The sequence below is a fragment of the Alligator sinensis genome, unplaced genomic scaffold (genome assembly GCF_000455745.1).
Source record: "Alligator sinensis unplaced genomic scaffold, ASM45574v1 scaffold365_1, whole genome shotgun sequence".
Classification (NCBI taxonomy): domain Eukaryota; kingdom Metazoa; phylum Chordata; order Crocodylia; family Alligatoridae; genus Alligator; species Alligator sinensis.
The window spans coordinates 805,279-832,735 of NW_005842356.1; the positions used below are offsets into that span (position 1 = coordinate 805,279).

Genomic DNA, 27,457 nt, shown 5'->3' on the forward strand with positions numbered 1-27,457 from the left:
GGAAAGTCATTTTCTTTCCTTTTTTTATACCAAGAACTTCAAATGCCTTGAGATAACTACAAGGTATAGGGAAGGTGGGGTTCTCTGGCTACCTCTTCTTCAGTTTCCCCATAATGTATGTAAGAAATAATGATTAGTAGCAGGTAAATACAATTGTAAAAGTTGAAGGGTGACTGACCTGTATAGCTGTGAAATGTCTCTACTATTTTTCATAGCTTTTCCAAACTTCAGCAGATGACATGCTGCTTCCCAGGCTTATTACAGCACACGGGTATCTGAAAAATAGAAAATAATGCTGACCAGAGTTGTCTCTGTTTCTCTATTGATGCTTGGAACATTGCAGCAACAAACATCAGAACTGTTCATAAAATCAAAAAGGCTGGCTGCATCAGTTTTATTTTGGCAGGTTATTTTTCTCAATTCTAAATTCTAGAAACTTTAATTTTGAACAAAACTCAATTGACAGAATTTCATGTAGATCTGCTTTTTCCTAATCCATAAACATCCATAAGAAGTGAGATTTCTCATTCATCACTGAAATTTCCTAGGCATCATTTAAAATATGTAATAATTCCACATCTGTTCTTTAGATAAAGACCAGGATTGTCAGTATATGGTCATCTTGTAAATTAGTTTAACAGTATTGATTATATTCCAATGGTTTAAATGCACGAGGTCTTGGGATCTCAGACCTCATTCTATATTGGCTGAGACTGGTATTATATTGCATATGATAAATTAAATGTATAAGGGTCCTGATCAGACTGGTTATTTAGTGTTGGTAAGATGTATAATGAACCTGAAAACGTTCTCTTAGCTCCATCAGCTTTTTGTAAAAATGATTGCACACTTGGTTACCATGCATTCATTTAGACCTGAATCTCTTGGAGACATTGCCATTATTATTTGCTTGCTTGAGTACTTTCACAAAGATCACTTCTTTCTGTGGTTACCAAGTGCCTAGCATTACTGCAAACAAAAAATAGGCAGGAAAACAAACCAGTATTTAGAGAGAAACAGAAGCAACTGTATGGCTTTCCATATACAGTATATACACTGGTTTCTAAATGATCTGAGTCTCTGAGGGGTTTTCATTATTGTTTTACAACATTCGCGACCATTTTACAAACAAGAAAGAACGTGAAGAGGTGTGCCCCCTTTCTTACTACGTAGCAGAGTAGCTATGAGAGTTGTATCATTAGTCCATGACCTTTACACTGAGATGTCACTTAATTTTCTTCTTGTATGGTAGAAAATATTAATTTCAGAATTTGGTAAGATCACAAAACTATCAATGTAACAGATGTATGATGTATGAATTATTTGAGCTTAATGTTATGCTGCATATAGTCTGAGAGAATGTTTTAAATGTATGGAAGTAATTAAACATCCTAATTTGAGTATTTGTCACAGCACCATCAGAGTTTTGGAATGCTGTTGTGTACTTGTTGGGCCTGATTTTCAGTGCATTTCATCTGAAGAATATTTCCCTTTTTATGATTTTCTTGGTTTCATGCAAAATAAAACTTGTCCCTAGCAACATTTACAGGTTCTCCTGAAGACAGAATTTACGGACTCTGAATGTTTAACTATATACAAAAAATTTGACTTTCATTTTGAATTGTCCGTATTGTAAATTCTACATTTTCTCATGCCAAATCTATTTGTTTCCTCACTTGCAAATGAAATTGAAAACAGCTTCATTTCCCTTAATCTGTTTAAATAAGTGAAGGTATGGATTTCTTTACTTTTCATGTTGCAGATTTAATCCAAACCTTTAATCCAGTTGTTGGAATTGAATCCTTTGTTATATTTTAAGACATTTTGTATGTTTCTGTTAACAGGCTGTTGCTGTTGACAACCTGTACATTACTTTTAATGAGATATCTTATGCACAACACTGCTTTGCTGTTACATGTATTCCTACAAGGGTTTTTAACATTTTTGGATCAGTGTACCCCCAGTGGCTGGACGCGGGGTGGTGGGGAGATGGCACACGGATGGACCCGGGCGGGGCGGGGGAGGTGCATGGCTGAATATTGAGCAGTGGCAGCTGCCAGGTGTGAGCTTCCCCTGTGTCTGGCCAGGTGGGCAGCGCCTGCACAGGGTGGTGTGTGGCACTGTTATGTCCCCACCTGCCCGGACCCCCTAGGGCCTTCTCAAATACCCCTGGTTGACAACCCTTGTATTATTATATTTGCAGTCCTTTGAAATCTAATCCAGTAAGTGTCCTGTTCATTTCAGTAAGGTTGCTTAATAAAACTACTTTCTGACATTATAGAATTAGTAACAGACCTGTGATTTATGAAACTGGCAGAGAATTATGCATTAGCAAACTTCCAAGAAAATACTAGCCTTATAAAAAGTCAAAATGTGCAAACTTTGTTTTGTAGTAGTGTTTTCCTTCTTCCCTTTCATTGGCCACATCTCCAAAGTTGGGAAGATTAAGTAGTGATAGTATTGAGCCATATTGTAGAAACAATTCTCTTGCAGACAGGTTGGTATTGTAGCAAAGCTAAAATGGGTACATTAACTTTTCCTGAAGAGTGATTCCTGCTAAAATTATCCTTATTTTCTGTTTTTCCGTTCATTGCCAGCCTAAGATTACAACCCTGTGGTTTTTTTACTTTGTTTCTCTAATTTCGAGATGTCTGTTATGTCCCTTGTTCTCCTGGTCCATAAACTGCCCCACAGATGAAGTATTAAGATAAGCAACCCATTTTTTACTGAGGGCAAAGCTATAGTTGCCTGAACTGAGTACTTACTACATTGGCTTTTTTTTCCAGGTTATATATTTTGTTCCCGAATAGCCTGTAGAAATCTGTTCTGAATTAAAGCCTTAGTGTTGTAATGCAGATTATAAAAAAAATACTAAAATCTTGAGTTCTGGAGCATAAGGTTGTAAATAAAAGCATACTTTTTTTTTCATTTTATAAAGATCTTTCCTCTGAGAATTCTCTGCAAACATTATTTGAGGCTTTAAAATATCATAGTGAAGTAAAGTTATCTCATCACCATTACAGATAGGTAAATTGAAACACAATGACTTGTCCAAAGGCAAGCAGCAATGGCTTGTTTCCTGATCCTTTTCTTGGTGAATGAGAATTTCCCTGTCAACTTGCTAGGCCTCCAAGGCATTAGTTTTTACAGACGTTTGGAAAAAAAAAAATAAGGCTTTAAGACTTTATGGTTGCAGTAGTGCCTTCCTAAATGGAAACTAGCTGTAAACTAGGACAAAGTAGTATTGTAAATTCAGCAAATCCCCCTATGGCCTCTGGAACATGAGGATTTGGATCAGTAGCACTGTTGTTACTTTAAACTCTCAAGTTTCCCTTTACTTGTATGTTACACTTGTTTTGACAGGAGGAAGACCCAAACCGGAAGTTGAGGCAGAGCCAAAATAACAGTTTATATTCCTTTTGTAGCAGCCAAGAGACTGTGAATGGGGAGAATCTTGAGAAAGAAAGAGACAAAAAAAAAAAAAAGAAACAAATTTACTTATTATGGATTATGAGAAACAAGCTTCAGTTAGAGGCTGGGGATTTACACTATATCCTGAAAGAATCAAGCAGGCAGGCATGCATATATATATATAAAAAACACACACACACACACACACACACACTGAAAACAGGCATGCCTTATGATTATGTGTAAATAGATTGTGATGCTGAATTTTGTATTTTAGACATCGCGATCTTCAAAGAAGGTTCATAATTTTGGAAAGAGGTCAAATTCAATAAAGAGAAATCCTAATGCACCAGTTGTGAGACGGGGTTGGCTCTACAAGCAGGTACTATTTATTTCTATATTTATTTAATCTGTTGATTTATTACTTTGTTGACTAATATATAGAGGGGTTTTGAGAAACATGTTACTAAAATGTTGAAATGAAGGTAACTACCTTTCCTGTGGCATGTGCGTTGCTTTCATTTACTTGATTTTACCAGGTAAGTGAAATATGCTCTGAATACAAATGAATAAAGGCAGTTAAGTAGTAGAATGTCAGGCTTTCGTTTCTGCATTTCTTTAGGGAGAAAAGCACACTGCTATGACTAGGGGCCTACTTAATTCGCAGTTTTGTGGTTTTCGCAGAAACTGTGGAATCCAGGATTGTCTGCAAAGTTAACAATAACAACAATTTTTTAAATGTAATGCCAGCTCCACAGTGAGTGCCAGCAGTCCTTGCTGCCAGGAGGGGAAGACACCAGCTGACGGCCCAACACAGAGGGCAGCAGGCAAGATGGCAGCCCCCGAGGTGTCCTTGCCAATCGGTATCAAGGGGCAGGGTAGCATTGGGGAAGTCAGCAATCAAGATGGCAGACACCACTTTGTCCCTTCTCCCCCTTGGGGCCTCTCCACCAATCATCACAGAGGGGCAGCAAGCCCCTCCTTTCCTACCCCTGACCTCTCCACCAATCAGTATCAAAGAGCGAGGCTGCCGTGAAATGCCCACAAAATCAGCTCTGCAGGCCACAAAAAATGTTTTGTCTTACCACAATTTAAGTAAGTCTCTGGCTATAACTTCAGGTATGTGCTTCTGTCCATAGGCCCATCTTTTATCTTTCTCCCTCCCTCTCACACAAATACATACTGGGAATGTTCCACTAGGTTAATAGATCATAACCTTGTTGAGAAAATGGGGCAAGTATGAGTGGCCAAATATATTTCTATTTCTCATTTGGAGGCTGCTAGTAGAGGATAATTTTTTACTTGGAACACCCCTAATCTGCTCATCTCACTGTGCTTTGTTAGTCACTAGTGTTCATTTAGCGGGAGATTTTTCAAAAGCAGTAAGCAGGTGCTTAACTCCCTTTTAAAAGTCTATGGTTTAACTTCCATTTCTGCCTTTGAATAGGTCCATCCACCTGGCATGACTTCTTGCAGTTGTTACCTTGCTCTCAGGCAAAGATGACTTATTTCTGTGGTTACCAAGTGCCTAGTGCAGCCTATTTAGAATCAAGGCACCACTCAGAAAATGCCACTCTTAGCTTGCACTTATTTTTTGAGGATGGAAAAATAATGGAGCAATTCTTCTGTTGGAAATAATTCAGGCTACAACGGGTCAAAATGTTGTTGCCCCCATATATTCCTCTTTGAAATCTTCTGGTTTGTCTTATTTAGTTGTTTCCAAGCTAAACAGCACTAATATTGTGCAGCACCTTTAAAAGTATTTTGTTGTACACTGGCCTAGCACATTGTATATTACTAGAAACGAATGATAAGCAGGAAAACACCTGAAAAAGAACACCTGCATTTGAAAGCTTGTCTAAATCTATCCCAACCATGCAGCTGGTTCAACAAAAGGTACTGCCCACAAAAATCTTCACCTCTTGCATATTTTCTGGACCACCATGGCTACAACATCACCCCAGCACTATGAAGACAAACTAATATTTTCAGAGGAAAACACGAGTATCTGTGTCTGTGTTCATATACATGCATTGGATTATAAATTGCCATGGATAGTTAGGTTGGCTCTGACAGGATCACCTGACCTTAGCAGTAGTTTTCTATACTTTTTGTGGGCTTATAACTTAAAACTGTTAATCAGTTATCTACATTAAACGTAATTTGAACTTAATGTGACGATTGTAGTAGTGATATTTGTAATTTAAGTGGATCTTTCCTGATTCATCTATTTGTGGTGGGTAATAAAGGACCATGATAAGGATGGGTTTATTTGGGTTTTCCTCAGCATTACTTTTTTTATTTGGAAAAAAAAAATGTTTTGTATTCCTGAAATAATTGCTTTATTTTATGCTAACCTCTTAAAATTTTAGTTTTATCAGGTGGAAAAAATATCGGGCTAGGAAAAAGCTGGCCATATCAAATAGATCTTAACACCTTTTAGTCATGTTCAAACTATTATTTTGCTAAAATATGTTGCATTCTGTTGTTCTGCAGAGGTACAGGATGGCAAAATTCAGCCTGTAAAAAACCTTTGCTGTTGGTGACGTGGGAAAGGCTTTTTGGACTTGTAGATTCCTGTTTGAATGTGAAGGCATGACATTTAAAGCTAGAGATAAACTTGTTGTTTTTCCTTTACTGTTAAACTTTAGGCTGTTAATGCAAATGATTTATATCCTTGCATTGATACCATTCAGTGACTATGAACCTTGTTTAGATTTGTTATTTTACAAAAATATTTTTAAAAAATATTATTATTAGGTCTACATGCTGTGCCCATTTTTATCATGAATGTTATCACACTTTGTTGATCAGGTAATTAATTCTTGGTGCTACTCAGTAATGAGCCCTTAAAATTGAATCAAGACTTCTGAGCTAGGGGAATATACAAAGTAAACTACTGATGTAATGCTACCCAAGGCAAGCCTACCTTCAAACAGATATTTTAAAGTTTTACCAAAGCATGCTACCAGAGTGATAATGAGATCATTAGTATTTCTGCAGTAAACTTATTTCACTTGCATATTTTTTCTATATTTTTTAATAGGAGATAAAGTAATCTTCAAGGGGCTAAATGTCCTCACCAATTTTTAATACCATGATTGTTTGTTCTTGCCTGTCAGGGCAATTATGTTTCTTAAACCACAAAAATAAAATGAGCTGCTCCTGCAGAAAAGATAAACATTAATAGCAGTGCTTTAGATAACTGATAATTTATTTGATATCATGGTGACGCTTTTGAATGATGGTTGTGTCAGTTTTGTAATCTTAGAAAGCAAAGAGATCCTTGAGTTCAACCCTCTGCTTGTAGAATCATGCATACCTCTACAGTTCCTGACAGTGTTTGTCTACTTTCTTGTTAAACCTTTAACGATAGCGATTTTGCAACCTCTCTTGAATGTCTGTTCCAATCTGAACTATATATTGTTAGAACTTTTTTCCTCCGCAGAGGGGATTGGGGAATTAACGGTGCTCGAGCCAGCCCCAGCAGGAAGAAGAGGGTGTGGCCCAGTTGCATCTAGCCGCAAGGATCCCCAGTTTTCTGCATGAGGCTCAAGGTTTGGGGATTTAGCAGTGGGGGAGAGCTGCTGTATTTCTTGCCACCTGTCCCCTGCGGCCAGACTTCCCGATCCGTGTGGAGCCCTACAGGCCAGATGCCTATGGCTCGGGGGGTCATATTTGGCCTGTGGGCTAGAGGTTGAGCATCCTCGTATGTATGGATACAGGATTTGATTTTCTTAAAGCATCAAGGTTTGTTGCATGTTGGAGTGTCAGTGGTTGTTATGTATGCTTACCACCCTTGCATGTTGACATTTGCACGCATTGTTGTTGAAATCCATTTCCCAGCACAAAATTGCAGTAAAAATATATACAAAAGTGTGAGAATGGGTGTTGACCTGTGCCCTGTTTTTTGACAATGAGCCCGGTGTATGTCAAAGCCTAATCTTACAGTTTTGATGGTAGAGGAAGTGTATGGCTATATAGAGATGTTCTCATACAATTTGCGTTGTCAGATTTTACTATTTTCTTTCCTAGTTAGTTACCAAATCTTGATTTTTTTTTTTGCTGATACAGAACCAAAGAAACCAGATCATATGAATACCCATTGTGGTTAGGAGCATATCTGATGTGTAGTGAAATAATCCAGTGTTAATTCAAGTATGTTTCCGTTCCAGATGGGATGTCAATGTACCTTAAGCACTCTTCCTTTTTCTCTTCCTCCATTTCTTCTCTTTCATACATGCATGATATTCTTCTTTCTACTAGAGCCTGTTCCTGTCCTAGTACAATATGTACTGAGCTTACAATATTGTCATAAATAAAATAAATAAATGAAAACAGATCGCCTTTAGTTGACTAATTTGTTGAGCAAAAGTGCTAAAATCTGCAACAAACTTATCCTGAGGACACTGGACAAACTTATCCTGAGGTGTATCACTGTTTCTTGGCTTTTTTTCCTTTGGTATTTCTTTTCATGTTTCCTCTAAAAAGTTTGCATCCTAACATGGTATTGTATTGTGACCCAACAAAGGACTCCCACATATAAACAGTGTCCAATGGGAAAGGGGTTAAATCAAGATGAATCAAATAAACATTTCTAGTGTTTTTTTCCTTTTTAAATACTTATTTAATTTTTATCAGGAGTGTTTTAATTAGTGTTTTACTGTGAATGTAAAATCAAAAGCCCTACGTATAGTTAAAACATTGTCAGAAAGGTCCCTAACTCCAAAGAGCCCTAACTCCATTCAGTAAAGTAATACTGATTTTGTGTCATGTTTGATAGATTTCACCATCATGAAGGATAACTGTTTACCTAGATGATTCAAAGAGCATTGTGTGCCAGTGTAATCAGACTATGCAAAGAAGACAGAGAGTTAACTTCCATTGCATTTCTCACCCCAGTATTCTCACTTTTTATGCAAAAATGTCCTTGTAATGCACTTTTATAGGAGGATATAGTTTTGTTGCTAAAACAAATTAATACTTATCGAATGCTCTGGTGTTTTATTCTTTCTTTGGGATAAAAGGGATTTGTAATGCGTTTTGCCAGGTTGGGGCACCCGACTAGCATTGTAATATTCAAGAATGAAAATCTTCTAAATAGAGGATACTTTTGCTATGGAGAAATTAGTAAATTAATTTATACCATTATGCTAATTTTTCCAAAAGTTGTCATCTCCTTATTTACTAAGCTAGAACTTGCAATTTAAAAAAGGATTTATATCTTATTCACAAATAAAGACAACAGCTGTTGGATTTCTGGGTAAATGTTGGAGGAGGCTTAGACACAAACTGATAATAACTCATTTGAAGATTTCATATGGGAAAGAGATGCTCTAAATTTCCATCATGTGAATGTAACCGCAATGATGGTGACTCAGGTCAGCTTACAATTAAAATAAATACAGCTTACTCTCTCTCACTGTATAGTAATTGCATTCTTAGCATTCTCTTTCAATTCTGGTTCCTGAATCTGCTGGGGTTTTCCTCATTCTTGTACTGTTTGTTATCAAGTTGTATAATGAGATATAACCACAACTAAAAGGAAAGAAATAGTAACCTATTCTGTACATGAAAAAGTGTTTTAAAACAGCATAGGATTTGCAACATCAGAATCATTATTTCCACAGTCCTATGTCCCTTCTTATTTTAAAGAAAGACGTAAAGAAGATCCATAATACTTCCGACAGGTTGTACAATTCTGCATCTGGTTTAGGATAGCGGTGGCCACTCTGCCTTGCATGTGCCACAAGTGACATAAGGAGCTAGTGTGTTTAGCATGCAAGTTCTGGATGCTGAGTTACAGAGATCAGGGTTCAAGGCAGCCCTCAGGGAGAGTGTAGGAGTCATAGGACCCACAGGAGCTGCAGAGGAGGTGCAACCAAATTCAGAGTTGCCATGACACGCTAGAAGGGTATGGCAGTACTGGACCATGCCAGTGGCTGATCGTTAGAGTGGCATTATCTCATAATATGTACTTTAATTTGTGGCATACTTGCCAAATGGTTGGCCATGACTGGTTTAGGGAATCTTTTGGACACTGATTAGCAGATGGGTGAGGCTGTTTTAAACAATTTCTTAAACCTATTAAATAGGTTAAATGCCTCTAATAGACTTTCAGAGGGTTGAAAAAATTCTTTGGATTCAAGATGTTTTGTAAACACTTTAAAATCTGTTAAAGTGCTAAAGCACTGTCCCGGGTTTCAGGAGTCTTGTAATCTCAGTTCTGCCATTGACATAGTTTATGACTTTGATTGAGCAAGTGATTTCTTCTTCTGCTTGCTTCTCCATCTGTGAACTAGGAATTGAATACCCCAAACAGTGTTATGCGACTTAATTAATTAATATTTGTAAATCGCTTAAAAATTCTCTGAAGCAAGGTGCTATAAAGTCCCTGGTATTCTATTTATGAAAACGTTCAGTGCCAGAGGATTTGCTAACTGTAGATAAAATTATTCAGAAAAAGTTGGTTTTATACTGTGGCTAATACTTGTTTTTACCTATGGGAAGAGAACTTGAAAAGAGACACCAAGATATTTGCTGACTTGACTTAAGGGGAAAAAAGTACACACGCGCACGCACATCTTTTCATCTGTTTGAGTATATTTAAAGCTTTGAGTTTTACCATAGGGCCACCCTTCTTGGATATCACTTAAAAACCTATTTACTGCATGCATACTTAAAATTCTCACACCCCTTTATTTTTGTAGAACATTATTAACTTATTTATTTAATCAAATTTTACCAAGATGTGCACACTTGCAAAGCTTCATCTTATTTACTCTGCAGTAGTGGTAACAGCCATTCGTTCTGAGAAATGCATTACCAATGGGTTATAAACATAAAAGCAGATGAAATTGCTTTAGGCATAAACTTGTGTTGAAGAGAAACTTGCTTTATTTGTGCACGTAGTCATGGAGGATGGAGTTTGGCAGACTCTTGATATAAAAGGCAACAAAGGGTAAGGATAGCTTTTCAGGTATTAGCTTATATTTTATAGCTCCATTTAAAATATGTATATGTCTTTTTCCTCCTTCCTATTCGCAATGAATTGCTTTTATTTAGCTTCTTAAAATAATAGACTTGCATTTAATTTACTTTTCAGTCAGAGGAACTGTATTTTCTGGATTATCATCTGTGTTTTGAATGCCAGTGCACTTAGTCAAGATAATAACTAGATAGCACAGCTTCACAATATAAAAAAAAAAAAAAAAGTATACCAGTTCTCAGTGTAAACTATTAATTCTTGATTGTCCAGAAATGCTTATTTGTATACTTTGATTAAATGCAGGATAGTACTGGAATGAAGCTGTGGAAGAAACGGTGGTTTGTACTTTCTGATCTGTGTCTATTCTATTACAGAGGTAAGTTGAACACTGGAAATCAAGGAAAAAATAATTATCTCATTATGATTAATTTGGCTAATCTCGCCTTCTTCCTCCCTTTCCCTTGGCTGCAACTACATGTTTAAAATAATTACTGTTCTTCTGAGAAGGAAGAAAAGAAGCTGTTGGTTTAACTTGGCATTTAAGATCAAGTTAATAGAACTAGCTGCACTTTCCACAACTGTTCAGTTGTTAACAGCATGGGTCATATTTTTCTCAGACAGGTAGGGCATATATGTACACTATAGATACAAATACTTCACCCCTCTGAGAGCAATTTATTACTTACTTGAGTTTCCTACTAAGATGCACCAAAAAGTAGTTTGACTTCCACTGCAAAAAATTTAACTGACTATGTAAGGTTGAACAGAGAATGAAAGAGGGTACAGACTCTGAGCTTTGGGATGGAAGAGAATGGAGGTGCTAAAGGCTTTTCTGGAACCTAAACAACTCTTGTAGAATATTCACTTGGTATCCATGAGGTGTATTTTCCAATTTCTCGCAAATAGAAGTTTGTGCTGATTTTTTTTTAAATCTAAAAATGTAGCCCCTGCCCTACTAGCAAACTTTAATTCTGCTCCACAGGACTTCCAACAGTGTGGATTTGTGAAAAACCTTTTTGTAAGAATGCTGAGATCTTCACATAATGAAATGTTATTGACTATGGTGCCCTTCAGAGAATACTTGAGTCTGGCATATCTACCATATTGTATTTATTTTACAATATGAAAAGACATCCAACCCAATTAGAAGTAGCCACTGTAGCAACACTTTCAAGAAGAGTGGAAGGAAATCAAAGAGCAGGGCAGATAAGTAAATTATACTTATTTACAGATAAGTAAATTAGTGGGCAAGTTTCATCCAGAAGGTTATAGCAGCGTAAGTAGTATTTCTATCTGCCACTTCTGTTGCTTTTGGTGAAATAAGAACCAGGAACTTATTATATTAAAAAAGTCAGTATGAAGTACGTGGCTTATGCTTTCTCATGAAAGAAGAGGAGCAAGCCACAATCTAGATACTCAAAACTGGTTAATAGTTCTGGCAATGACAGTGGTAGTATGGCATTTTCAATTTATTTTGAGTGAAAATTGTCCTTGTCTTAAAAAATGTAGTACACATCCATGCCAGTTGAGGTAAGTTAAGTTTTCAAGCATGAAAGCTTTGTTCTTGTACCTCTTATCAGTTTACAAATTCTAAATTTTTGGAAGAGAGTCATCATGCTTTCATTATCTTGCCCGAAAAAAATTATATGTTACTGAATAAACCACTGCCAAGTTGAAATTAGTGTACTTGGTGAGACGCTGTAATTTCAGTCATGGAGACATTGGTTGAGCTGCAATTACATTGCATTTAGCTAAGTGACCAGTTCATATTCTTTGTTTTTTTTTGTGAGGCCTACCCTACTTTAAGGAAGTTCTTGAGACTTTTCACCCATAATATTCCAAAAAAAGAAGTTATTTTAGTTGTAGTAGGAGAAATCATGGGCTGCTTGGTTGGTCTAGAATATTAAACAGTAAATAAACTATACATTCAGAGCTCTGTATTGCTAAATTTTTACTAAATTAAAGTGTGAATCTTATGTTTGGTAAAAACAACAGAAATGCAAATATGGTTGTCTAAATTGGATACAGTTAGAAACTGAAGCTTCCTATAACTGATAGTTCCATTACTGGTAAATAGTTAAAGCATATGTACTCAAAATAACAGGTGTTTCAGCAGTGGCTTAAAGGTATTAGAAATGGTTATTAAAAATACAAATGTAAACCTTATCCATTGAAGTTCTTTCCTTAGCATAATGCTATCTTATTTGAGGACTCAGATGAAAAAGGGTGGGTGGGGAGGGGGAGAAAAGTATTGTTAGACTGCAAACAATATTTGTGGTTGTCTCTGATTGTAATACCAATTGGTAAAGCTTGATATGGTTTATTCAGAAATTTTACCATCTTAAAAAGTAAATGCCTAATCCTAATTTAAGGATAAAAAGAAAACTGATTTCAGTGTAAATTTTCACTGCTTGGAGTTTACTGTTTATCTCTTTCTCTGGAGATAAAATAATGACTGCTTTAGCATACAGAAAAGGTATTGTAACAAATAAAACATCTTACTGAAGAAGAAAAGATTCTCCATTTTTTGTTATATTATTCATACCCTGCATATAAATAAAGATGAATGCAGGGGGCATATATAGAAAAAAGTCATATGCTAGGAAACAGAATTTAAAAGTCTTAAAATGGAATGCACCAATGTTCCCCTAGCAAAGAAACCTAGGCCTCGAAACACATAGCTGTTCTGCTTAACAGTATGAATAATGAACATGGTAGTAGTGAATGAGACTTGCCTGTGGAAAACAAGTCAAAGTTTAATCTAGCTAAAAAAAAAATGTCTCCAAGCACACCAGTGAAGGAAAAAAACCCAGTTATGTTTTGAAGGATTATTCTGCATTCTTCAGTATGGAGAGAAAATGTCCAGGAGCATAGTTAAGTGTTTATCAAGGGATACATGTTTATTTCTGTTGCTTTCAAAAGTAGAAAGTAGGTTATTCAAGAGTATCTGTAAGGCCAACCCTGTTACTATTTTTTATTTAATCAAGACAGCACTTCCCATTTGTATTAGTTAAAAAAAAAAAAAAAAAAAAAAAAGGCAGTTAGCAGTAGCAGCAATAGCAGTAATCTGTATTCTAATATCAAGTGCAATGCTTATTATTCAGTAAAGGCCTGGCTTCTGTAACAACTGCTGTAACAAGGTAGCTTCTTGGAGTTTAATGGACTTTTGGGAACCAAAAACCCCCAGTTTTTACGTGGATTTAAGACAGTTCTTTCATGTTGCCTATATATAGATTCCTGTAGTTCATTAAGCTTCAGCAATAACAAGCTTGTTGTTGTTTAGATTTTTTGTCGCTAGCATTGAAGTTCAAACATTTATTATGGGCAATGTTTTATAATTAGCAAAGCTTTAGGGCGCAAACATGAGGCATGGGTTGTGAATAGCAATACAGTACCTGGAAAAACAATTAAGATTGACTTAGTAAATTGCATTCAATTATGCTTTTATTAAATGCATAATTAGATTTCAGAACAGGTTGTGACATCAAATTAATGTGTCAGATTTGTACTATTCTGCTTTAGCTTTTTGTGCCTAGATTTAACTTTCTTTATAAAACTAAACAGTTCATGAGAGCGAGTCTTTGTTAGAAGGTTATCTGCCCAGTGTATACTATAGGTGTGCCAATACTGTATAGCAAGTTAACACTTTAAAGGAATGTAAGTATAGCAAGCATAAATCCTGTTATGTTATATGGGATTTGAAACCTTCAGTCTTCTAATATAATATGCTAATAATCTAATCTAATATCAATAATTGGGAAAGATAAGCAAGTTGTACTGAATAAACAGTAGACTGGAAGTGGTTCCTTTTTCACTGAGTCAGATGATTGGTTTTCTTCTATTTTTCACTTTTGCATTCCTTTGTCCTATGGCATTGATCCTGTAAACATTTGTAAATTGGAGTACTTATATTGCCGTAGTGGTTTCAGTGGGGTAATTGACATGCATAAACCTTTTTGGGTTCCTAGACTTCATTTAATGCTAGTGTAAATTATTACACGAGAAGCAAAGCAGAGAGAGAATCTGATTCCATGTCTTTCTCTGTCACCATTTGTCTTCATATCATAGATTTTAGAAACATTACCTCTCAAGAATAGGGAATGAAAGTAAATAATTAAAAATAAAGTAAATTAAGAAATACCTATTACTGGCTTTTTATTCCTTTTTCCATGATGCATCTCTTAATAAAATACCTAAGCAGTCCTGTCTGCCCTGTAATCATTTATATGTCTGTGTTGTTAAAATGTTCATCTCCAAAGAAACAATGTGCAGAAGATACCTTGCACACACTGTTATAAAAGGTTTATATTTGGCCATCTGATGGCACAGTTGTTCTGTTGCAGTTTACCTTGTAGGCTTCATGTTGAGCTTAGAAAAGTGCTATCATTGTGCTTCACAGTTGTAGTTAAAGGCACATATCCAGAACTCTTTCTCTGTGCATTGCATATGAATGCTGTAGTCCACTTTGGCATAATACATGCTCGTGTTTCTGTCCCTTTAAGATACATTTCCACTGAAAAAATACAAGTTTAGGAAGTCATGTTAACTGCAGGTTCTTTAGCTTTGATTTTTCTCCAGTACTCGCAATGGCTCCCTTCTGTTGCAGGAGCATTAGTGACTTCATAGTTAAGTTAATGTTGAGAAATGTAGTTAAAGTAGGATTAAAATCCTATTTTCCACTTTAGTGATAGAGATTATTGTTTGAGTTTAATACGTATATTCAGAGAAAAGGAATTTTCCATACTTTTGGTTAGCAAATTATTTATTTAAAAATGTTCCCCCCTCTCCCCCCACAGCAAATAGTCTTTGGTTTCCCAAAAGGAAGGCCTGGTCTGACTAATTTTAGTATGATGTGGGACACAGCAAAGCCCAGAGAGGCTGGGTAGGATATGTACATAGTGGGAGGCATATAATGTGCACAAACATTCACCCTCCCAGGAGAAAACTCCCTGGAGTGATTTAACCCTGGTTGTTGCCAAGTTATTTTTCTCCAGGAGTGGCCATCTTACTCTAGCATAAGAGTCCTGAATACCTATATGCTCAGGGATTCTCCTGGGAGAGCAGCAACTCTCCCAGGTGAAACTGTCTTCGTGTGGCCATAGAAGAAGAGTGGCCAGTTAAGACGGTTTTGTGCCAAACCAGCTATAGAACTGGTTGCATGTAGAGCCACTCTCAACTGGTTTCCTGGTTGATTCTGAAACCTAGTTCACTGCCCCTGTGCACCAACTGCCTAGTCCTCTCTCTTTCTCCTGCTCAAGCCACAGAAAGATGAGATGTTGTACTACAGGTACTCTTCACTTAACCTCATCCTGGCTAAGGTTATTTTGTTACTATATCACTGATCTATTAGAGAACATACTTGTTTAAAGTCATGCAGTGTTTGGTTGTAACATTGTTTGGCCTCTGCCTGCTAGTAGGTAACTACTGTGATGTAATTGGATTCACTTAACACCATTTTGCTTAAAGTCACATTTTTCAAGAACGTAACTATGACGTTGTGAGGAGTAGCATTCTTTTTAGTATCCTCTCTCAAAGTTGATCATCTGTTGTCAGCTCTTGAATCAAGTCAAATGCTTTTTTGATTTTCAGTAGAAAATCAGTAGATGTGAAGGAAGAGAGGAAATGTGTCTGACTGTATATAGGAATATTTGTTAATCTAAGCAAATGTTATATCTTTTTAGATGAGAAAGAAGAGGGAATATTGGGGAGCATACTTCTACCTAGTTTTCAGATAGCTGTGCTTTCTCCTGAGGATCATATTAACCGTAAATATGCTTTTAAGGTAAGCTTTATCCATTTTCATTTTGGCATAAATAGCCTGGGGTTGAGACCATTTCTTTATTATATATTTATGCAAGATAGATAGAAACTGCCTCTGAGATTGGCTTTGCATGGTACTGTATGCACTTGATCCATAAATATAGTAGGACCATGTGTTTGTTGTGAAGGCAGGCATGCATAATTGTTTGACTTGAAAAAGGAGTTAACAAGGTATATTTCATTTCTTAGCAAGTCCTTTATTTTTAGTTCACTGCTCTTTATAAGCATACCTTGGTATCATAGAACTGCAATCTTACTTCATAGCTGGATATATTTTCAGGTCTTAATAAGTGCTTCGTTGGTCCTTTTTTGGTTAGGGCACACATGCATTTGCTATCCTGTTGATGGATAAAAGCAATTAACATATTATTTTAGTACTTTACTCACAGTATCAGACACAATATTTTGTTATAAATGTTGTTTGGTAAATGTTTTAATCATAATTTAATCATTTTTCTCCCGACATGGAATTTCGTATTTTGGCTTCATTAACTACTTTTGGCTGTTCTTAATGACTGTTGAGCGATACAACACTGAGAATTATAAAGGTAAATACAGATTAAAATTTACTATACTGTTTAAATTATAGAAGTGTACAACTCTGTTTCTATACTGAACATTTGTGTTTTATAGCAATCAGTATTGGTTTTTTTGATAGCTAAAGGAAATACAAAGAGATGAAGCAAGATGCATTATCAAAGAAGTAACAGTGATAACAAATTTCTAGCTAATTTATTTGTTAATATAATTGCACTAAAAGAAAAACCTAAAAGTTCATTACATTTGCATTTGTTCCTATATAAATTATGTTCTAGAAATTATATTATTTTAATAAACCTAAAAATAAAGCAAAGATTACAGAGTGTACAAATAATAATGGTATTTCTCTTTTTTTCTTTTACAGAACCTTATTTTTGACCATGTCATTTCCAATCAGGCAGCCCATCCAAACATGAGGACCTATTATTTCTGCACAGATACAGGGAAGGAAATGGAGTTGTGGATGAAAGCCATGACAGATGCAGCACTTGTGCAGACAGAACCTGTGAAAAGGTAATATAGGTTGACAAACCAAAGGAATAGCGTGTCACTTGGGTTCAATTCCGTTCATTTGTATGATTAAATGTGGCTTACAATCTAAAGTCAGGCAGGTAAGATGAAACCTGGGTAGTTTTATGGAGGTCTCCAGATGGGAGAATAGCTTTGTGAGGTATATTTTTAATGTATAAAATTCCAAAATGTTGTATTTTCTCACATACCACATGCTCCCAAATAAGAGAGAGACCCTCTTTTTGGAAGGCCACTTGTAAAAACAAAAAAAACCTTAGAGATGGCTTTTTTACTGCAAGGTTGTTCTGTAAAATGGCTGCCTCTTCTCCCTGAGATGGCATCAGACCCTTTTGCAGCTGCTGCCTAAATGGAAGTTCAGTACCAGGGATCGTGTTGGACTCCATCCCTGGTTATTTGATATCCCAGAAAGAAGGGACAGATTTCTTGCAGCACAACCTCTCCATACATCTAATCCTCCATGCTTCTGTTCAAGAAAAGGAAATCAGCTTCCCTGCTCAAGATGCACACCTCAGTTTTGGAGGGCTGATTTTTTGGGGAAAAGGTACCTGTGGTAGATGAATAAATATGGTAAGAAGATGAACTGTTCACTCTTAACCCTAAGTAGCTCTTCAAGCTAGTGTGGTTGGTGTGTACCAGTTTCTTTGACCAGTAGCACACAGTGGAACAGTGTGGCTAGTAATATATCCAGTCATTGACTTTGGTGGCTCAAATAACTAGTTACGATTTAATAACTGATTTGGCTTGTGGTGGGTTTCAGAACAGGTTTAGAAGGATGCTTGAAGTTACTCTGGATCCGTAGTGTGATGGTTTACCGCTTTTCACAGTTGCTTCCACATTACAGCTCTTTCTTTTGTTCTGAGATATGTTGTGATTAGAGGTGCACCAATATGTTTGTCTGATATCGGATTGGTACCAATACGAAGAGACTTGTCTACCTGGACTGATGGGGCCGATAATTTGGCTGATAAATGTCAGTGCTGCGTGCAGCTGCAGTGCAGTATGGAGCAAAGCCAGCAGCATGGAGAACTGCCTCTAGGTGGTAGGTCGGAAGGGGAGGGAAGGGACATGGTGGGGGCAGATCAATGCCCCCTGTGGTGAGGGAGGGGGCAGAGGAAGGTGCTGTCCAGGTCAGGGGGGAGGGGCACTGGGCAGAGGCGCAGCTCATGGGGGTACTGCCGCCACTGCTTGCACTGGGGGGGGGGCATGGCGGCGTGTGCCCCCAGATCTGTGGTATGGCATGGGCTGCAGCTGCGGGATGGAGCCAGCGCTGCGCAGGGCTTTTCTTGCTGGGGAATGGGCTCAGAGCAGGATTCAGCAGCACTGGGAGGAGGCTGCAGCCAACACATTTCACCGTAGCTCCACTTCCAGCCCTGTGCTGGCACAGCCACAGCTTTTCTCAGCGCTTGGGTGAAGGCAGGGCGTTCAGCTGGGGCTGTACCGGGTGGTGGTGCGGGGCTGGGAGCAGAGCTGCAGTGAAATTTGGGGTGGCTGTACACTGTTCCCAGCACCCCCAGAGCCCGCTCCAAGCCCAGCCTCTGGGGAGAAAAGCCCTGTGCAGCACTGGCTTGGCTCCACCCCACAGCTGCAGCCTGGTCTGCTCTGCACAGATCTGGGGGCATGCGCCCTCCCACCCTCTCAGGGTGCAAGCAGCAGCGGGAGCTGCCTCCACCCCACGAGCCACGCCTCGGTCCTACAGCCCCTCCCCCCCCCAACTGCCCCTCCCTCACCACAGGGAGTGTTGATCTGCCTCCCATACCTTTTCCCTCCCCCTCCCTTTCCACTATTCTGGACTTTCCATCTGGAGGCAGCTGTATCGGATATTGGATTGGTATTGGCCAGTATGCCTCCTTTAAATATTGGCTATCACTATCAGCCCTCAAAATCTCTATTGGTGCACCCCTAGTTGTGATGTAGCATTTTCTGGGTTGGAGTTTAAACTTTTGTACTTTAAACCAGTGCTGAAAAAATTATTTCAAATGATTTCCCTCACTTTATGCTGTACGTGCGTTCCTGGAAAATGGAACGTAACTCGAATTCCAGTAAAAGGAACCCACTTTTACAATATAAGAAATAGAGATACGTTCCAAGATTTCGACTGTATTGACCCCCAGACCCATTTCTACCACTGTTACAAGATAATTTTGGTACTCGCCAACAGCAGATAGTACACACAAGTACAGCTGTAACTTCAAAAGCACAGGCATCAGCTGCCCTGAGCAACCATCACGGTTGTGGCTGCTGGGTGGCTTCATAGCTTATGGCTCCCGAGGTGCCGTACTGACTAAGCTGGGCTGCAGGGGCCAGTGCTGCAGCCCAGCCCAGGCACCTCCACCTGGCTTACCCACCCCCCTATCCCCCCACAAATAATTTTTTCTTCCTCCGTCTATGGTGTCACTCCCACAATGCACTGCACAAGGCAGCTGTCTGTGGGCTTCCGCCATACCAATCACGGAAGTGTGAATTTACCTTGCATATAATGAAATTTTTGGTATAAAAAGGGTCATCACATAAGAGTGAATTCGCGCATACAGAACCCGCATAAATGGGGGAAACCTGTACAGTGTTTCCAGGAGCTTTGGTGATATTCTTCATTGCTTGTCCCTATATTAAGATTTTTTCTCTCATGTCTTCCATTCTCATTGCCAGTGGTTGAGCTTTATCATGGTAACTATGATGAGAACCTCATGATTGTTGTGAGCTTTTAAGTTTCTACGGTTTTTTCAGCGATGGGGAAATTGGAACATTGGTGGTTACTGATGCCTTGCCAAAACTGGTGTTGCCATCATTGGATCTAATTCATTGGTAATGTTGATGGGAAATTTCATAGAAAAAAAAATTGTTAAATGAGGGACCAAGAAAGAAGGGACATTGTCTACAGAAAGATGGGGCAGAAAAGCCCAATGCAACACACACATGGTATATTAAACACACTGTTGACTTATTCCAGCTTCAAGATTCTTGTGTCCTTGCTTCAGTCAGTGCACTGACAAAATTACGAAGTGTATTAAGAATGGTCTGACCAATGATACTAACAGTATTTTGAAGGCATTATGATGTAATAGGTAGTAATATTTTGAGAGCCTTTCCATTATAAGCATTTTTACTTTTACTTGTAGCAGTGTGGAAGGAATTACAGGGATGACTGCAACAGTTCAGTATATACAGGCTATTAAATTTTAAGTCTAACTAAAAGAGGAAAAGGTCTGAACTTCTACTTCTATCCCATCTACTGTATCTGAACTATGCATGAGTAATTACTGACTTGCTATTTTTTGCGCCAGGCAGATTATTAAAATAGATTAATAGGAAAATATTATTCTGTGTCCTCTGTGGAAGTTAACAATGTTTTAATTTCAGTGCCAAGTAATGTTGTACAAAAATGTATGCTCAAAATTACTAACAAGTTGTAATCTAAAGGAATAAAAAATGGCAGGCCAAATTTTAGCGATCCTTTCAATGTCAATATTTTATTTCTGAAGGAAAAGTAAAAACAAAAACTAAGCAAGAACAATAAACAGTTATATAATTTAGAGACTTCTTCTGTTTGTCTCTTGGAGAGCATTTTGAGAGATGCTACACCTTAAACGTGAGTCTGCCCTGGAGAGAGGCACTCTTATCTAGGTAAACTGTTTCCAGGCTTGATCCCTAAAATCAGTCCTTCTACTGTATATTGTAGGTAACTGAAACCATTTATAGATGGACAGATTATTTTCATTTAAGGATAAGTGAGTCTTGTTTGGGTTCATCATGGATAATCTAGCAGTATATTAATGGATGAAGTGAGTAATCTCAAGTAAGCCCTGTGAAACCAAAGTATATATATCAGTTAAAAGAAGTGTTAAAGTATGCATTATTTTAAAGGTGGTACTTTAAAAAAAAAGAAATGAAAAGTTACCCTGTGGAAACTGAAATAATATGGTAAAGTATTCCCAAGCTTCTCATTGAGATGTCAGCTCTGACGTCAAATGATAACAGCTGAAATGGTAGTTTTTAAGTTAATAGCGTAATCTTAACACTGGGGATACTATATAATCTGTTGCTATATAAACCATTCGTGGCTAGTTCCCATCAAGGTTTGCCAAGTAACAAAGCAAGGAATCCAGATTCCCTATTCCGTTTTTTAAAGTACACCCTGCTCACTAAAAGTTGTCAGCAAACAGACTCAAATGACTTCTGGGTGCCCAATGTTTCTATTCCAGCTATCAACATGTCTTGTTTTTGCTTGATAAAAATAAAAGATAATTAGTTTTTTAACTAATATTTAAAACACATTGAAAATGTTGGGGAACCTATAAAATAAATTTAAATGCAATATCAAAATAACCCTCAAATGAAATACTGCGTTATCCATTTTCATACAAATCACTAAAGAATCTACAGAATTTCGAGCCTACAGAATTTCAACATTATCACTTATCAAGAAACCTATTGAGGTGAGAGGGCGCTCTGTCCCAAATTTTAGGTCCAGTTTAGTCCCTGCCCTCTCCCTCACCACAGGGAGTGTTGATCTGCCTCCCATACCTTTTCCCTCCCCCTCCCTTTCCACTATTCTGGACTTTCCATCTGGAGGCAGCTGTATCGGATATTGGATTGGTATTGGCCAGTATGCCTCCTTTAAATATTGGCTATCACTATCAGCCCTCAAAATCTCTATTGGTGCACCCCTAGTTGTGATGTAGCATTTTCTGGGTTGGAGTTTAAACTTTTGTACTTTAAACCAGTGCTGAAAAAATTATTTCAAATGATTTCCCTCACTTTATGCTGTACGTGCGTTCCTGGAAAATGGAACGTAACTCGAATTCCAGTAAAAGGAACCCACTTTTACAATATAAGAAATAGAGATACGTTCCAAGATTTCGACTGTATTGACCCCCAGACCCATTTCTACCACTGTTACAAGATAATTTTGGTACTCGCCAACAGCAGATAGTACACACAAGTACAGCTGTAACTTCAAAAGCACAGGCATCAGCTGCCCTGAGCAACCATCACGGTTGTGGCTGCTGGGTGGCTTCATAGCTTATGGCTCCCGAGGTGCCGTACTGACTAAGCTGGGCTGCAGGGGCCAGTGCTGCAGCCCAGCCCAGGCACCTCCACCTGGCTTACCCACCCCCCTATCCCCCCACAAATAATTTTTTCTTCCTCCGTCTATGGTGTCACTCCCACAATGCACTGCACAAGGCAGCTGTCTGTGGGCTTCCGCCATACCAATCACGGAAGTGTGAATTTACCTTGCATATAATGAAATTTTTGGTATAAAAAGGGTCATCACATAAGAGTGAATTCGCGCATACAGAACCCGCATAAATGGGGGAAACCTGTACAGTGTTTCCAGGAGCTTTGGTGATATTCTTCATTGCTTGTCCCTATATTAAGATTTTTTCTCTCATGTCTTCCATTCTCATTGCCAGTGGTTGAGCTTTATCATGGTAACTATGATGAGAACCTCATGATTGTTGTGAGCTTTTAAGTTTCTACGGTTTTTTCAGCGATGGGGAAATTGGAACATTGGTGGTTACTGATGCCTTGCCAAAACTGGTGTTGCCATCATTGGATCTAATTCATTGGTAATGTTGATGGGAAATTTCATAGAAAAAAAAATTGTTAAATGAGGGACCAAGAAAGAAGGGACATTGTCTACAGAAAGATGGGGCAGAAAAGCCCAATGCAACACACACATGGTATATTAAACACACTGTTGACTTATTCCAGCTTCAAGATTCTTGTGTCCTTGCTTCAGTCAGTGCACTGACAAAATTACGAAGTGTATTAAGAATGGTCTGACCAATGATACTAACAGTATTTTGAAGGCATTATGATGTAATAGGTAGTAATATTTTGAGAGCCTTTCCATTATAAGCATTTTTACTTTTACTTGTAGCAGTGTGGAAGGAATTACAGGGATGACTGCAACAGTTCAGTATATACAGGCTATTAAATTTTAAGTCTAACTAAAAGAGGAAAAGGTCTGAACTTCTACTTCTATCCCATCTACTGTATCTGAACTATGCATGAGTAATTACTGACTTGCTATTTTTTGCGCCAGGCAGATTATTAAAATAGATTAATAGGAAAATATTATTCTGTGTCCTCTGTGGAAGTTAACAATGTTTTAATTTCAGTGCCAAGTAATGTTGTACAAAAATGTATGCTCAAAATTACTAACAAGTTGTAATCTAAAGGAATAAAAAATGGCAGGCCAAATTTTAGCGATCCTTTCAATGTCAATATTTTATTTCTGAAGGAAAAGTAAAAACAAAAACTAAGCAAGAACAATAAACAGTTATATAATTTAGAGACTTCTTCTGTTTGTCTCTTGGAGAGCATTTTGAGAGATGCTACACCTTAAACGTGAGTCTGCCCTGGAGAGAGGCACTCTTATCTAGGTAAACTGTTTCCAGGCTTGATCCCTAAAATCAGTCCTTCTACTGTATATTGTAGGTAACTGAAACCATTTATAGATGGACAGATTATTTTCATTTAAGGATAAGTGAGTCTTGTTTGGGTTCATCATGGATAATCTAGCAGTATATTAATGGATGAAGTGAGTAATCTCAAGTAAGCCCTGTGAAACCAAAGTATATATATCAGTTAAAAGAAGTGTTAAAGTATGCATTATTTTAAAGGTGGTACTTTAAAAAAAAAGAAATGAAAAGTTACCCTGTGGAAACTGAAATAATATGGTAAAGTATTCCCAAGCTTCTCATTGAGATGTCAGCTCTGACGTCAAATGATAACAGCTGAAATGGTAGTTTTTAAGTTAATAGCGTAATCTTAACACTGGGGATACTATATAATCTGTTGCTATATAAACCATTCGTGGCTAGTTCCCATCAAGGTTTGCCAAGTAACAAAGCAAGGAATCCAGATTCCCTATTCCGTTTTTTAAAGTACACCCTGCTCACTAAAAGTTGTCAGCAAACAGACTCAAATGACTTCTGGGTGCCCAATGTTTCTATTCCAGCTATCAACATGTCTTGTTTTTGCTTGATAAAAATAAAAGATAATTAGTTTTTTAACTAATATTTAAAACACATTGAAAATGTTGGGGAACCTATAAAATAAATTTAAATGCAATATCAAAATAACCCTCAAATGAAATACTGCGTTATCCATTTTCATACAAATCACTAAAGAATCTACAGAATTTCGAGCCTACAGAATTTCAACATTATCACTTATCAAGAAACCTATTGAGGTGAGAGGGCGCTCTGTCCCAAATTTTAGGTCCAGTTTAGTGCAGAATAAAGTAGAACTTATTTCCAGTGTACTAACATATAATCATTCTTCCAGCCAACCCGGGGGCACAGACAGACAGAGAGTCTAATTCTGTCTGCCTTCAGAGCAGAATGCGACTAAATCTCTTGAAAGTGTTAGGGTTGAAGGTGGTTGTGCCTTGGACTTCTAAATCAGTCCTCCTCCTATGTGCTTTCTCTTTGGTGTCTCCATATGATATTACGTATACATTTATGGAAGTGGTAGATGCAGGGAAGGGCTAAAGACCATGGGAAGACTGATGTATGCTGTGGAAATTTGGGGTCAGACCCTCAAAGAATGGGTATGAGTGTCTTGTATGTGGTTTTGGTTTTCATCCCAGCTTTGTCTGTGTTAGGGTTGCAAGTTTTAACCTTAGAAGTGTGAATATATTGACAGTTACTGCTAGGGCATGATTCTGTAGTCCTAACAGGCAAAATAAACTTGAGACCTTTGAAAAGCCACACCAGTAGTCTTGAAGTGATTACTTGATTTTCAAGACTAGCAGTCTCTTAGGCTTTTATTTCCTTTGGTTATAACCAGAAAAAAACAGACATCTGTTTCTGAAAAATCAATCTTTTGGCCATCAAAGCAGTCCTGTTTAACAGGATATGATCTTACCCACAAACAATAAAATAAATACTGTTGCATCTCTTAGAAAATCTGTTAAGTGTTAAGTATTGTATTCTTAAGTGACCTAATGTTATATCCCATAGCATAAGGGATAACATGTTCTTGGTTGAATCACATAATCAGTGTCCTTGTGTTTCATTCCTGTTTTTTTTTTCTAGGTATGAGGTCTCTGAATCCTAAATGTAACTTTTAAAATTAAGCTTTTACTTTAGGTATATTAGATAGGCTTGCTAAGAGAACAGATGCTCTCTCGCTATTTATGTAAGGTAATGTTGCAAAACTTGCTCCTTGTTTTCTGATGAAATTGCCCACCAATACAACTGTATAATGTGGCAGTATCATCACTCAAATTTTGTAGTGTAGGTACTTCATTAATATCAGCATTCTGCAGTTACATTCATTCCTAAAGCCTATAGCTTGTCAAATTGCATGTTTCAAAATTTAAATAATTCCAGTGTTAGAATTTGAGTGGGATATTTTAGAGTATAAAAGTTTTCATGAGAAAACTTACTTAAGTATTCCTTGTTATCCAGGTGTACCTTAAAATAATGTTACTTCCCTGCTTAAAGCCAGCATAACAAAACTGAAATTTTGAGGTAGTTAGATATCCATTTCCTTCCTGAATCATTGATTTTGAATGATTAATAACTTAGGTTGAGGGTATGAGTTTGGTGATAAGTCCTGCTAAGAGCTAATGATAGTGGAGAATCTTTCATAAATTTCTCCTGAAACCCCAGGCCGGGTCCAGATTGTCATTCACTGCCATACAGTGATTGATTTGGTGAAAAGGGCTCATGATACCACATTTTATATATGTAGTGGGAAAAAACCCTTCTTGTTGATTTATAATTGAATGAAATGCCAATTGTGGCTTCTTTCCTCGCTGTGCTTATCCCAGTATTTAAAAAAATTATATCAAGAATTAAATAATGTGATTATGTTCGTAAGTAGAGCATTGAGTGTGTGCTTTAATGTTAGATGCATTCATTTCTATTAAATCTGTTTTGCTCCACAGACTTAATTATAATTGCTCCTATCTAAATAGTCTAGGCTTTTTCTTTTAAATAGCAGATCCAAGTACAATAATGTCTTTAGGGGCCTACTGCAAGTAATTAACCCAAAACATTTTAATCAATCAGGAGCCCATTTAAACTTTTCACTCAGAAAATGTGATCTGAGACAACCTCTGAAGATGGGTAAAACATCTGATTCATTCAAAATGATGTCACTGCAAGTTTAGTGAAAAGCTATAGCATTGCAGCCTAGGGTGATTTGGTGCAGTAGTAGTTGGTATGAGGTGGTTATCAGCAGGCTGATTGCCAGTTTCTTAATACCAGTATCATTTACTAATAATATGATTTAATAGTGAACTTAACTGTTTGTTTTTGTTGATTTCAGTGGGCTGTCAGAACCAGGCCAGAAATTAAGAGATGGTGTAAAAAAAAGAATAAAAATTAACTAGTATCTGTACTTTTTCCATATTTAAGCTTGTCTTGAATATCAGGGAATAAATCACTACTTAGAATTCTTAAGTTAGCTACATAGACAAACCTTAAAAGAAGTTAGCTTGCGTATCAGGAGCAGTTTAACCATGTTAGTGTGGCTGTCTGCCAAAGTTAACATACCTGCTTCTCAGGTGGGTGGAGTGGCATATTAAAGTACTGTATCTATATTGTGCCTGGTCCCCAAGATAACTTGCAGGCAAAATCCAGCCCCAAATGATTTATATACAACCTTTTGAAGCAAGACTTGACCCCACTGTACCAATGTGTCAAATTTGTTTTTGAAATTTAGCATTCCTACCAGTAAGTTTTATAGTATATTTTATAGACATTCCTACCTATAGTTTTATAGTAGCTAGGGTCAGGAGGGACCTGAACAGATCATCTAGCCTGATCCCTTGCCACAGGTAGGAATGAATGCTGGGTTCACAAGACCCCAGACAGGTGATCGTCCAACCTCCTCTTGAATATGCCCAAGGTAGGGGCGAGGACCACTTCCCTGGGAAGTTGGTTCCAGATTTTGGAAAATCTGTAACTGTAAAATATTGCCTTCTGATCTCTAACCTAAACCTATTCTCCATCAGCTTATGACCATTGTTCCTCTTCACCCCAAGTGGTGCTGGGGAGAAAAAAGCTCTGCCTATTTGCTGTTGATCCCCCTTGATAAGCTTGTAGGCAGCCACCAGGTCCCCCCTCAGCCTCCTCTTGCTGAGGCTGAACAGGTTCAGGTCCTTCAGTCTCTCCTTGTAGGGCCTGTCCTGCTGCCCTCTCACCAAGT

The 27,457-nt window shown here is 37.6% G+C and overlaps 1 protein-coding gene across 4 annotated transcripts in view; it reads left to right on the forward strand.

Annotated features, from left to right (window-relative positions):
- Positions 1 to 27,457, forward strand: part of PLEKHA5 (pleckstrin homology domain containing A5) — a 277,793-nt gene that overhangs the window by 181,445 nt on the left and 68,891 nt on the right. For all 4 annotated transcript variants that reach the window (XM_025210566.1, XM_025210569.1, XM_025210568.1 and 1 more), the window contains exons 5-8: positions 3,689 to 3,793; positions 10,703 to 10,775; positions 16,081 to 16,181; positions 17,157 to 17,272. In XM_025210566.1, the coding sequence (XP_025066351.1) occupies positions 3,689 to 3,793; positions 10,703 to 10,775; positions 16,081 to 16,181; positions 17,157 to 17,272 (395 nt within the window). The remainder of the gene's footprint in view (positions 1 to 3,688; positions 3,794 to 10,702; positions 10,776 to 16,080; positions 16,182 to 17,156; positions 17,273 to 27,457) is intronic.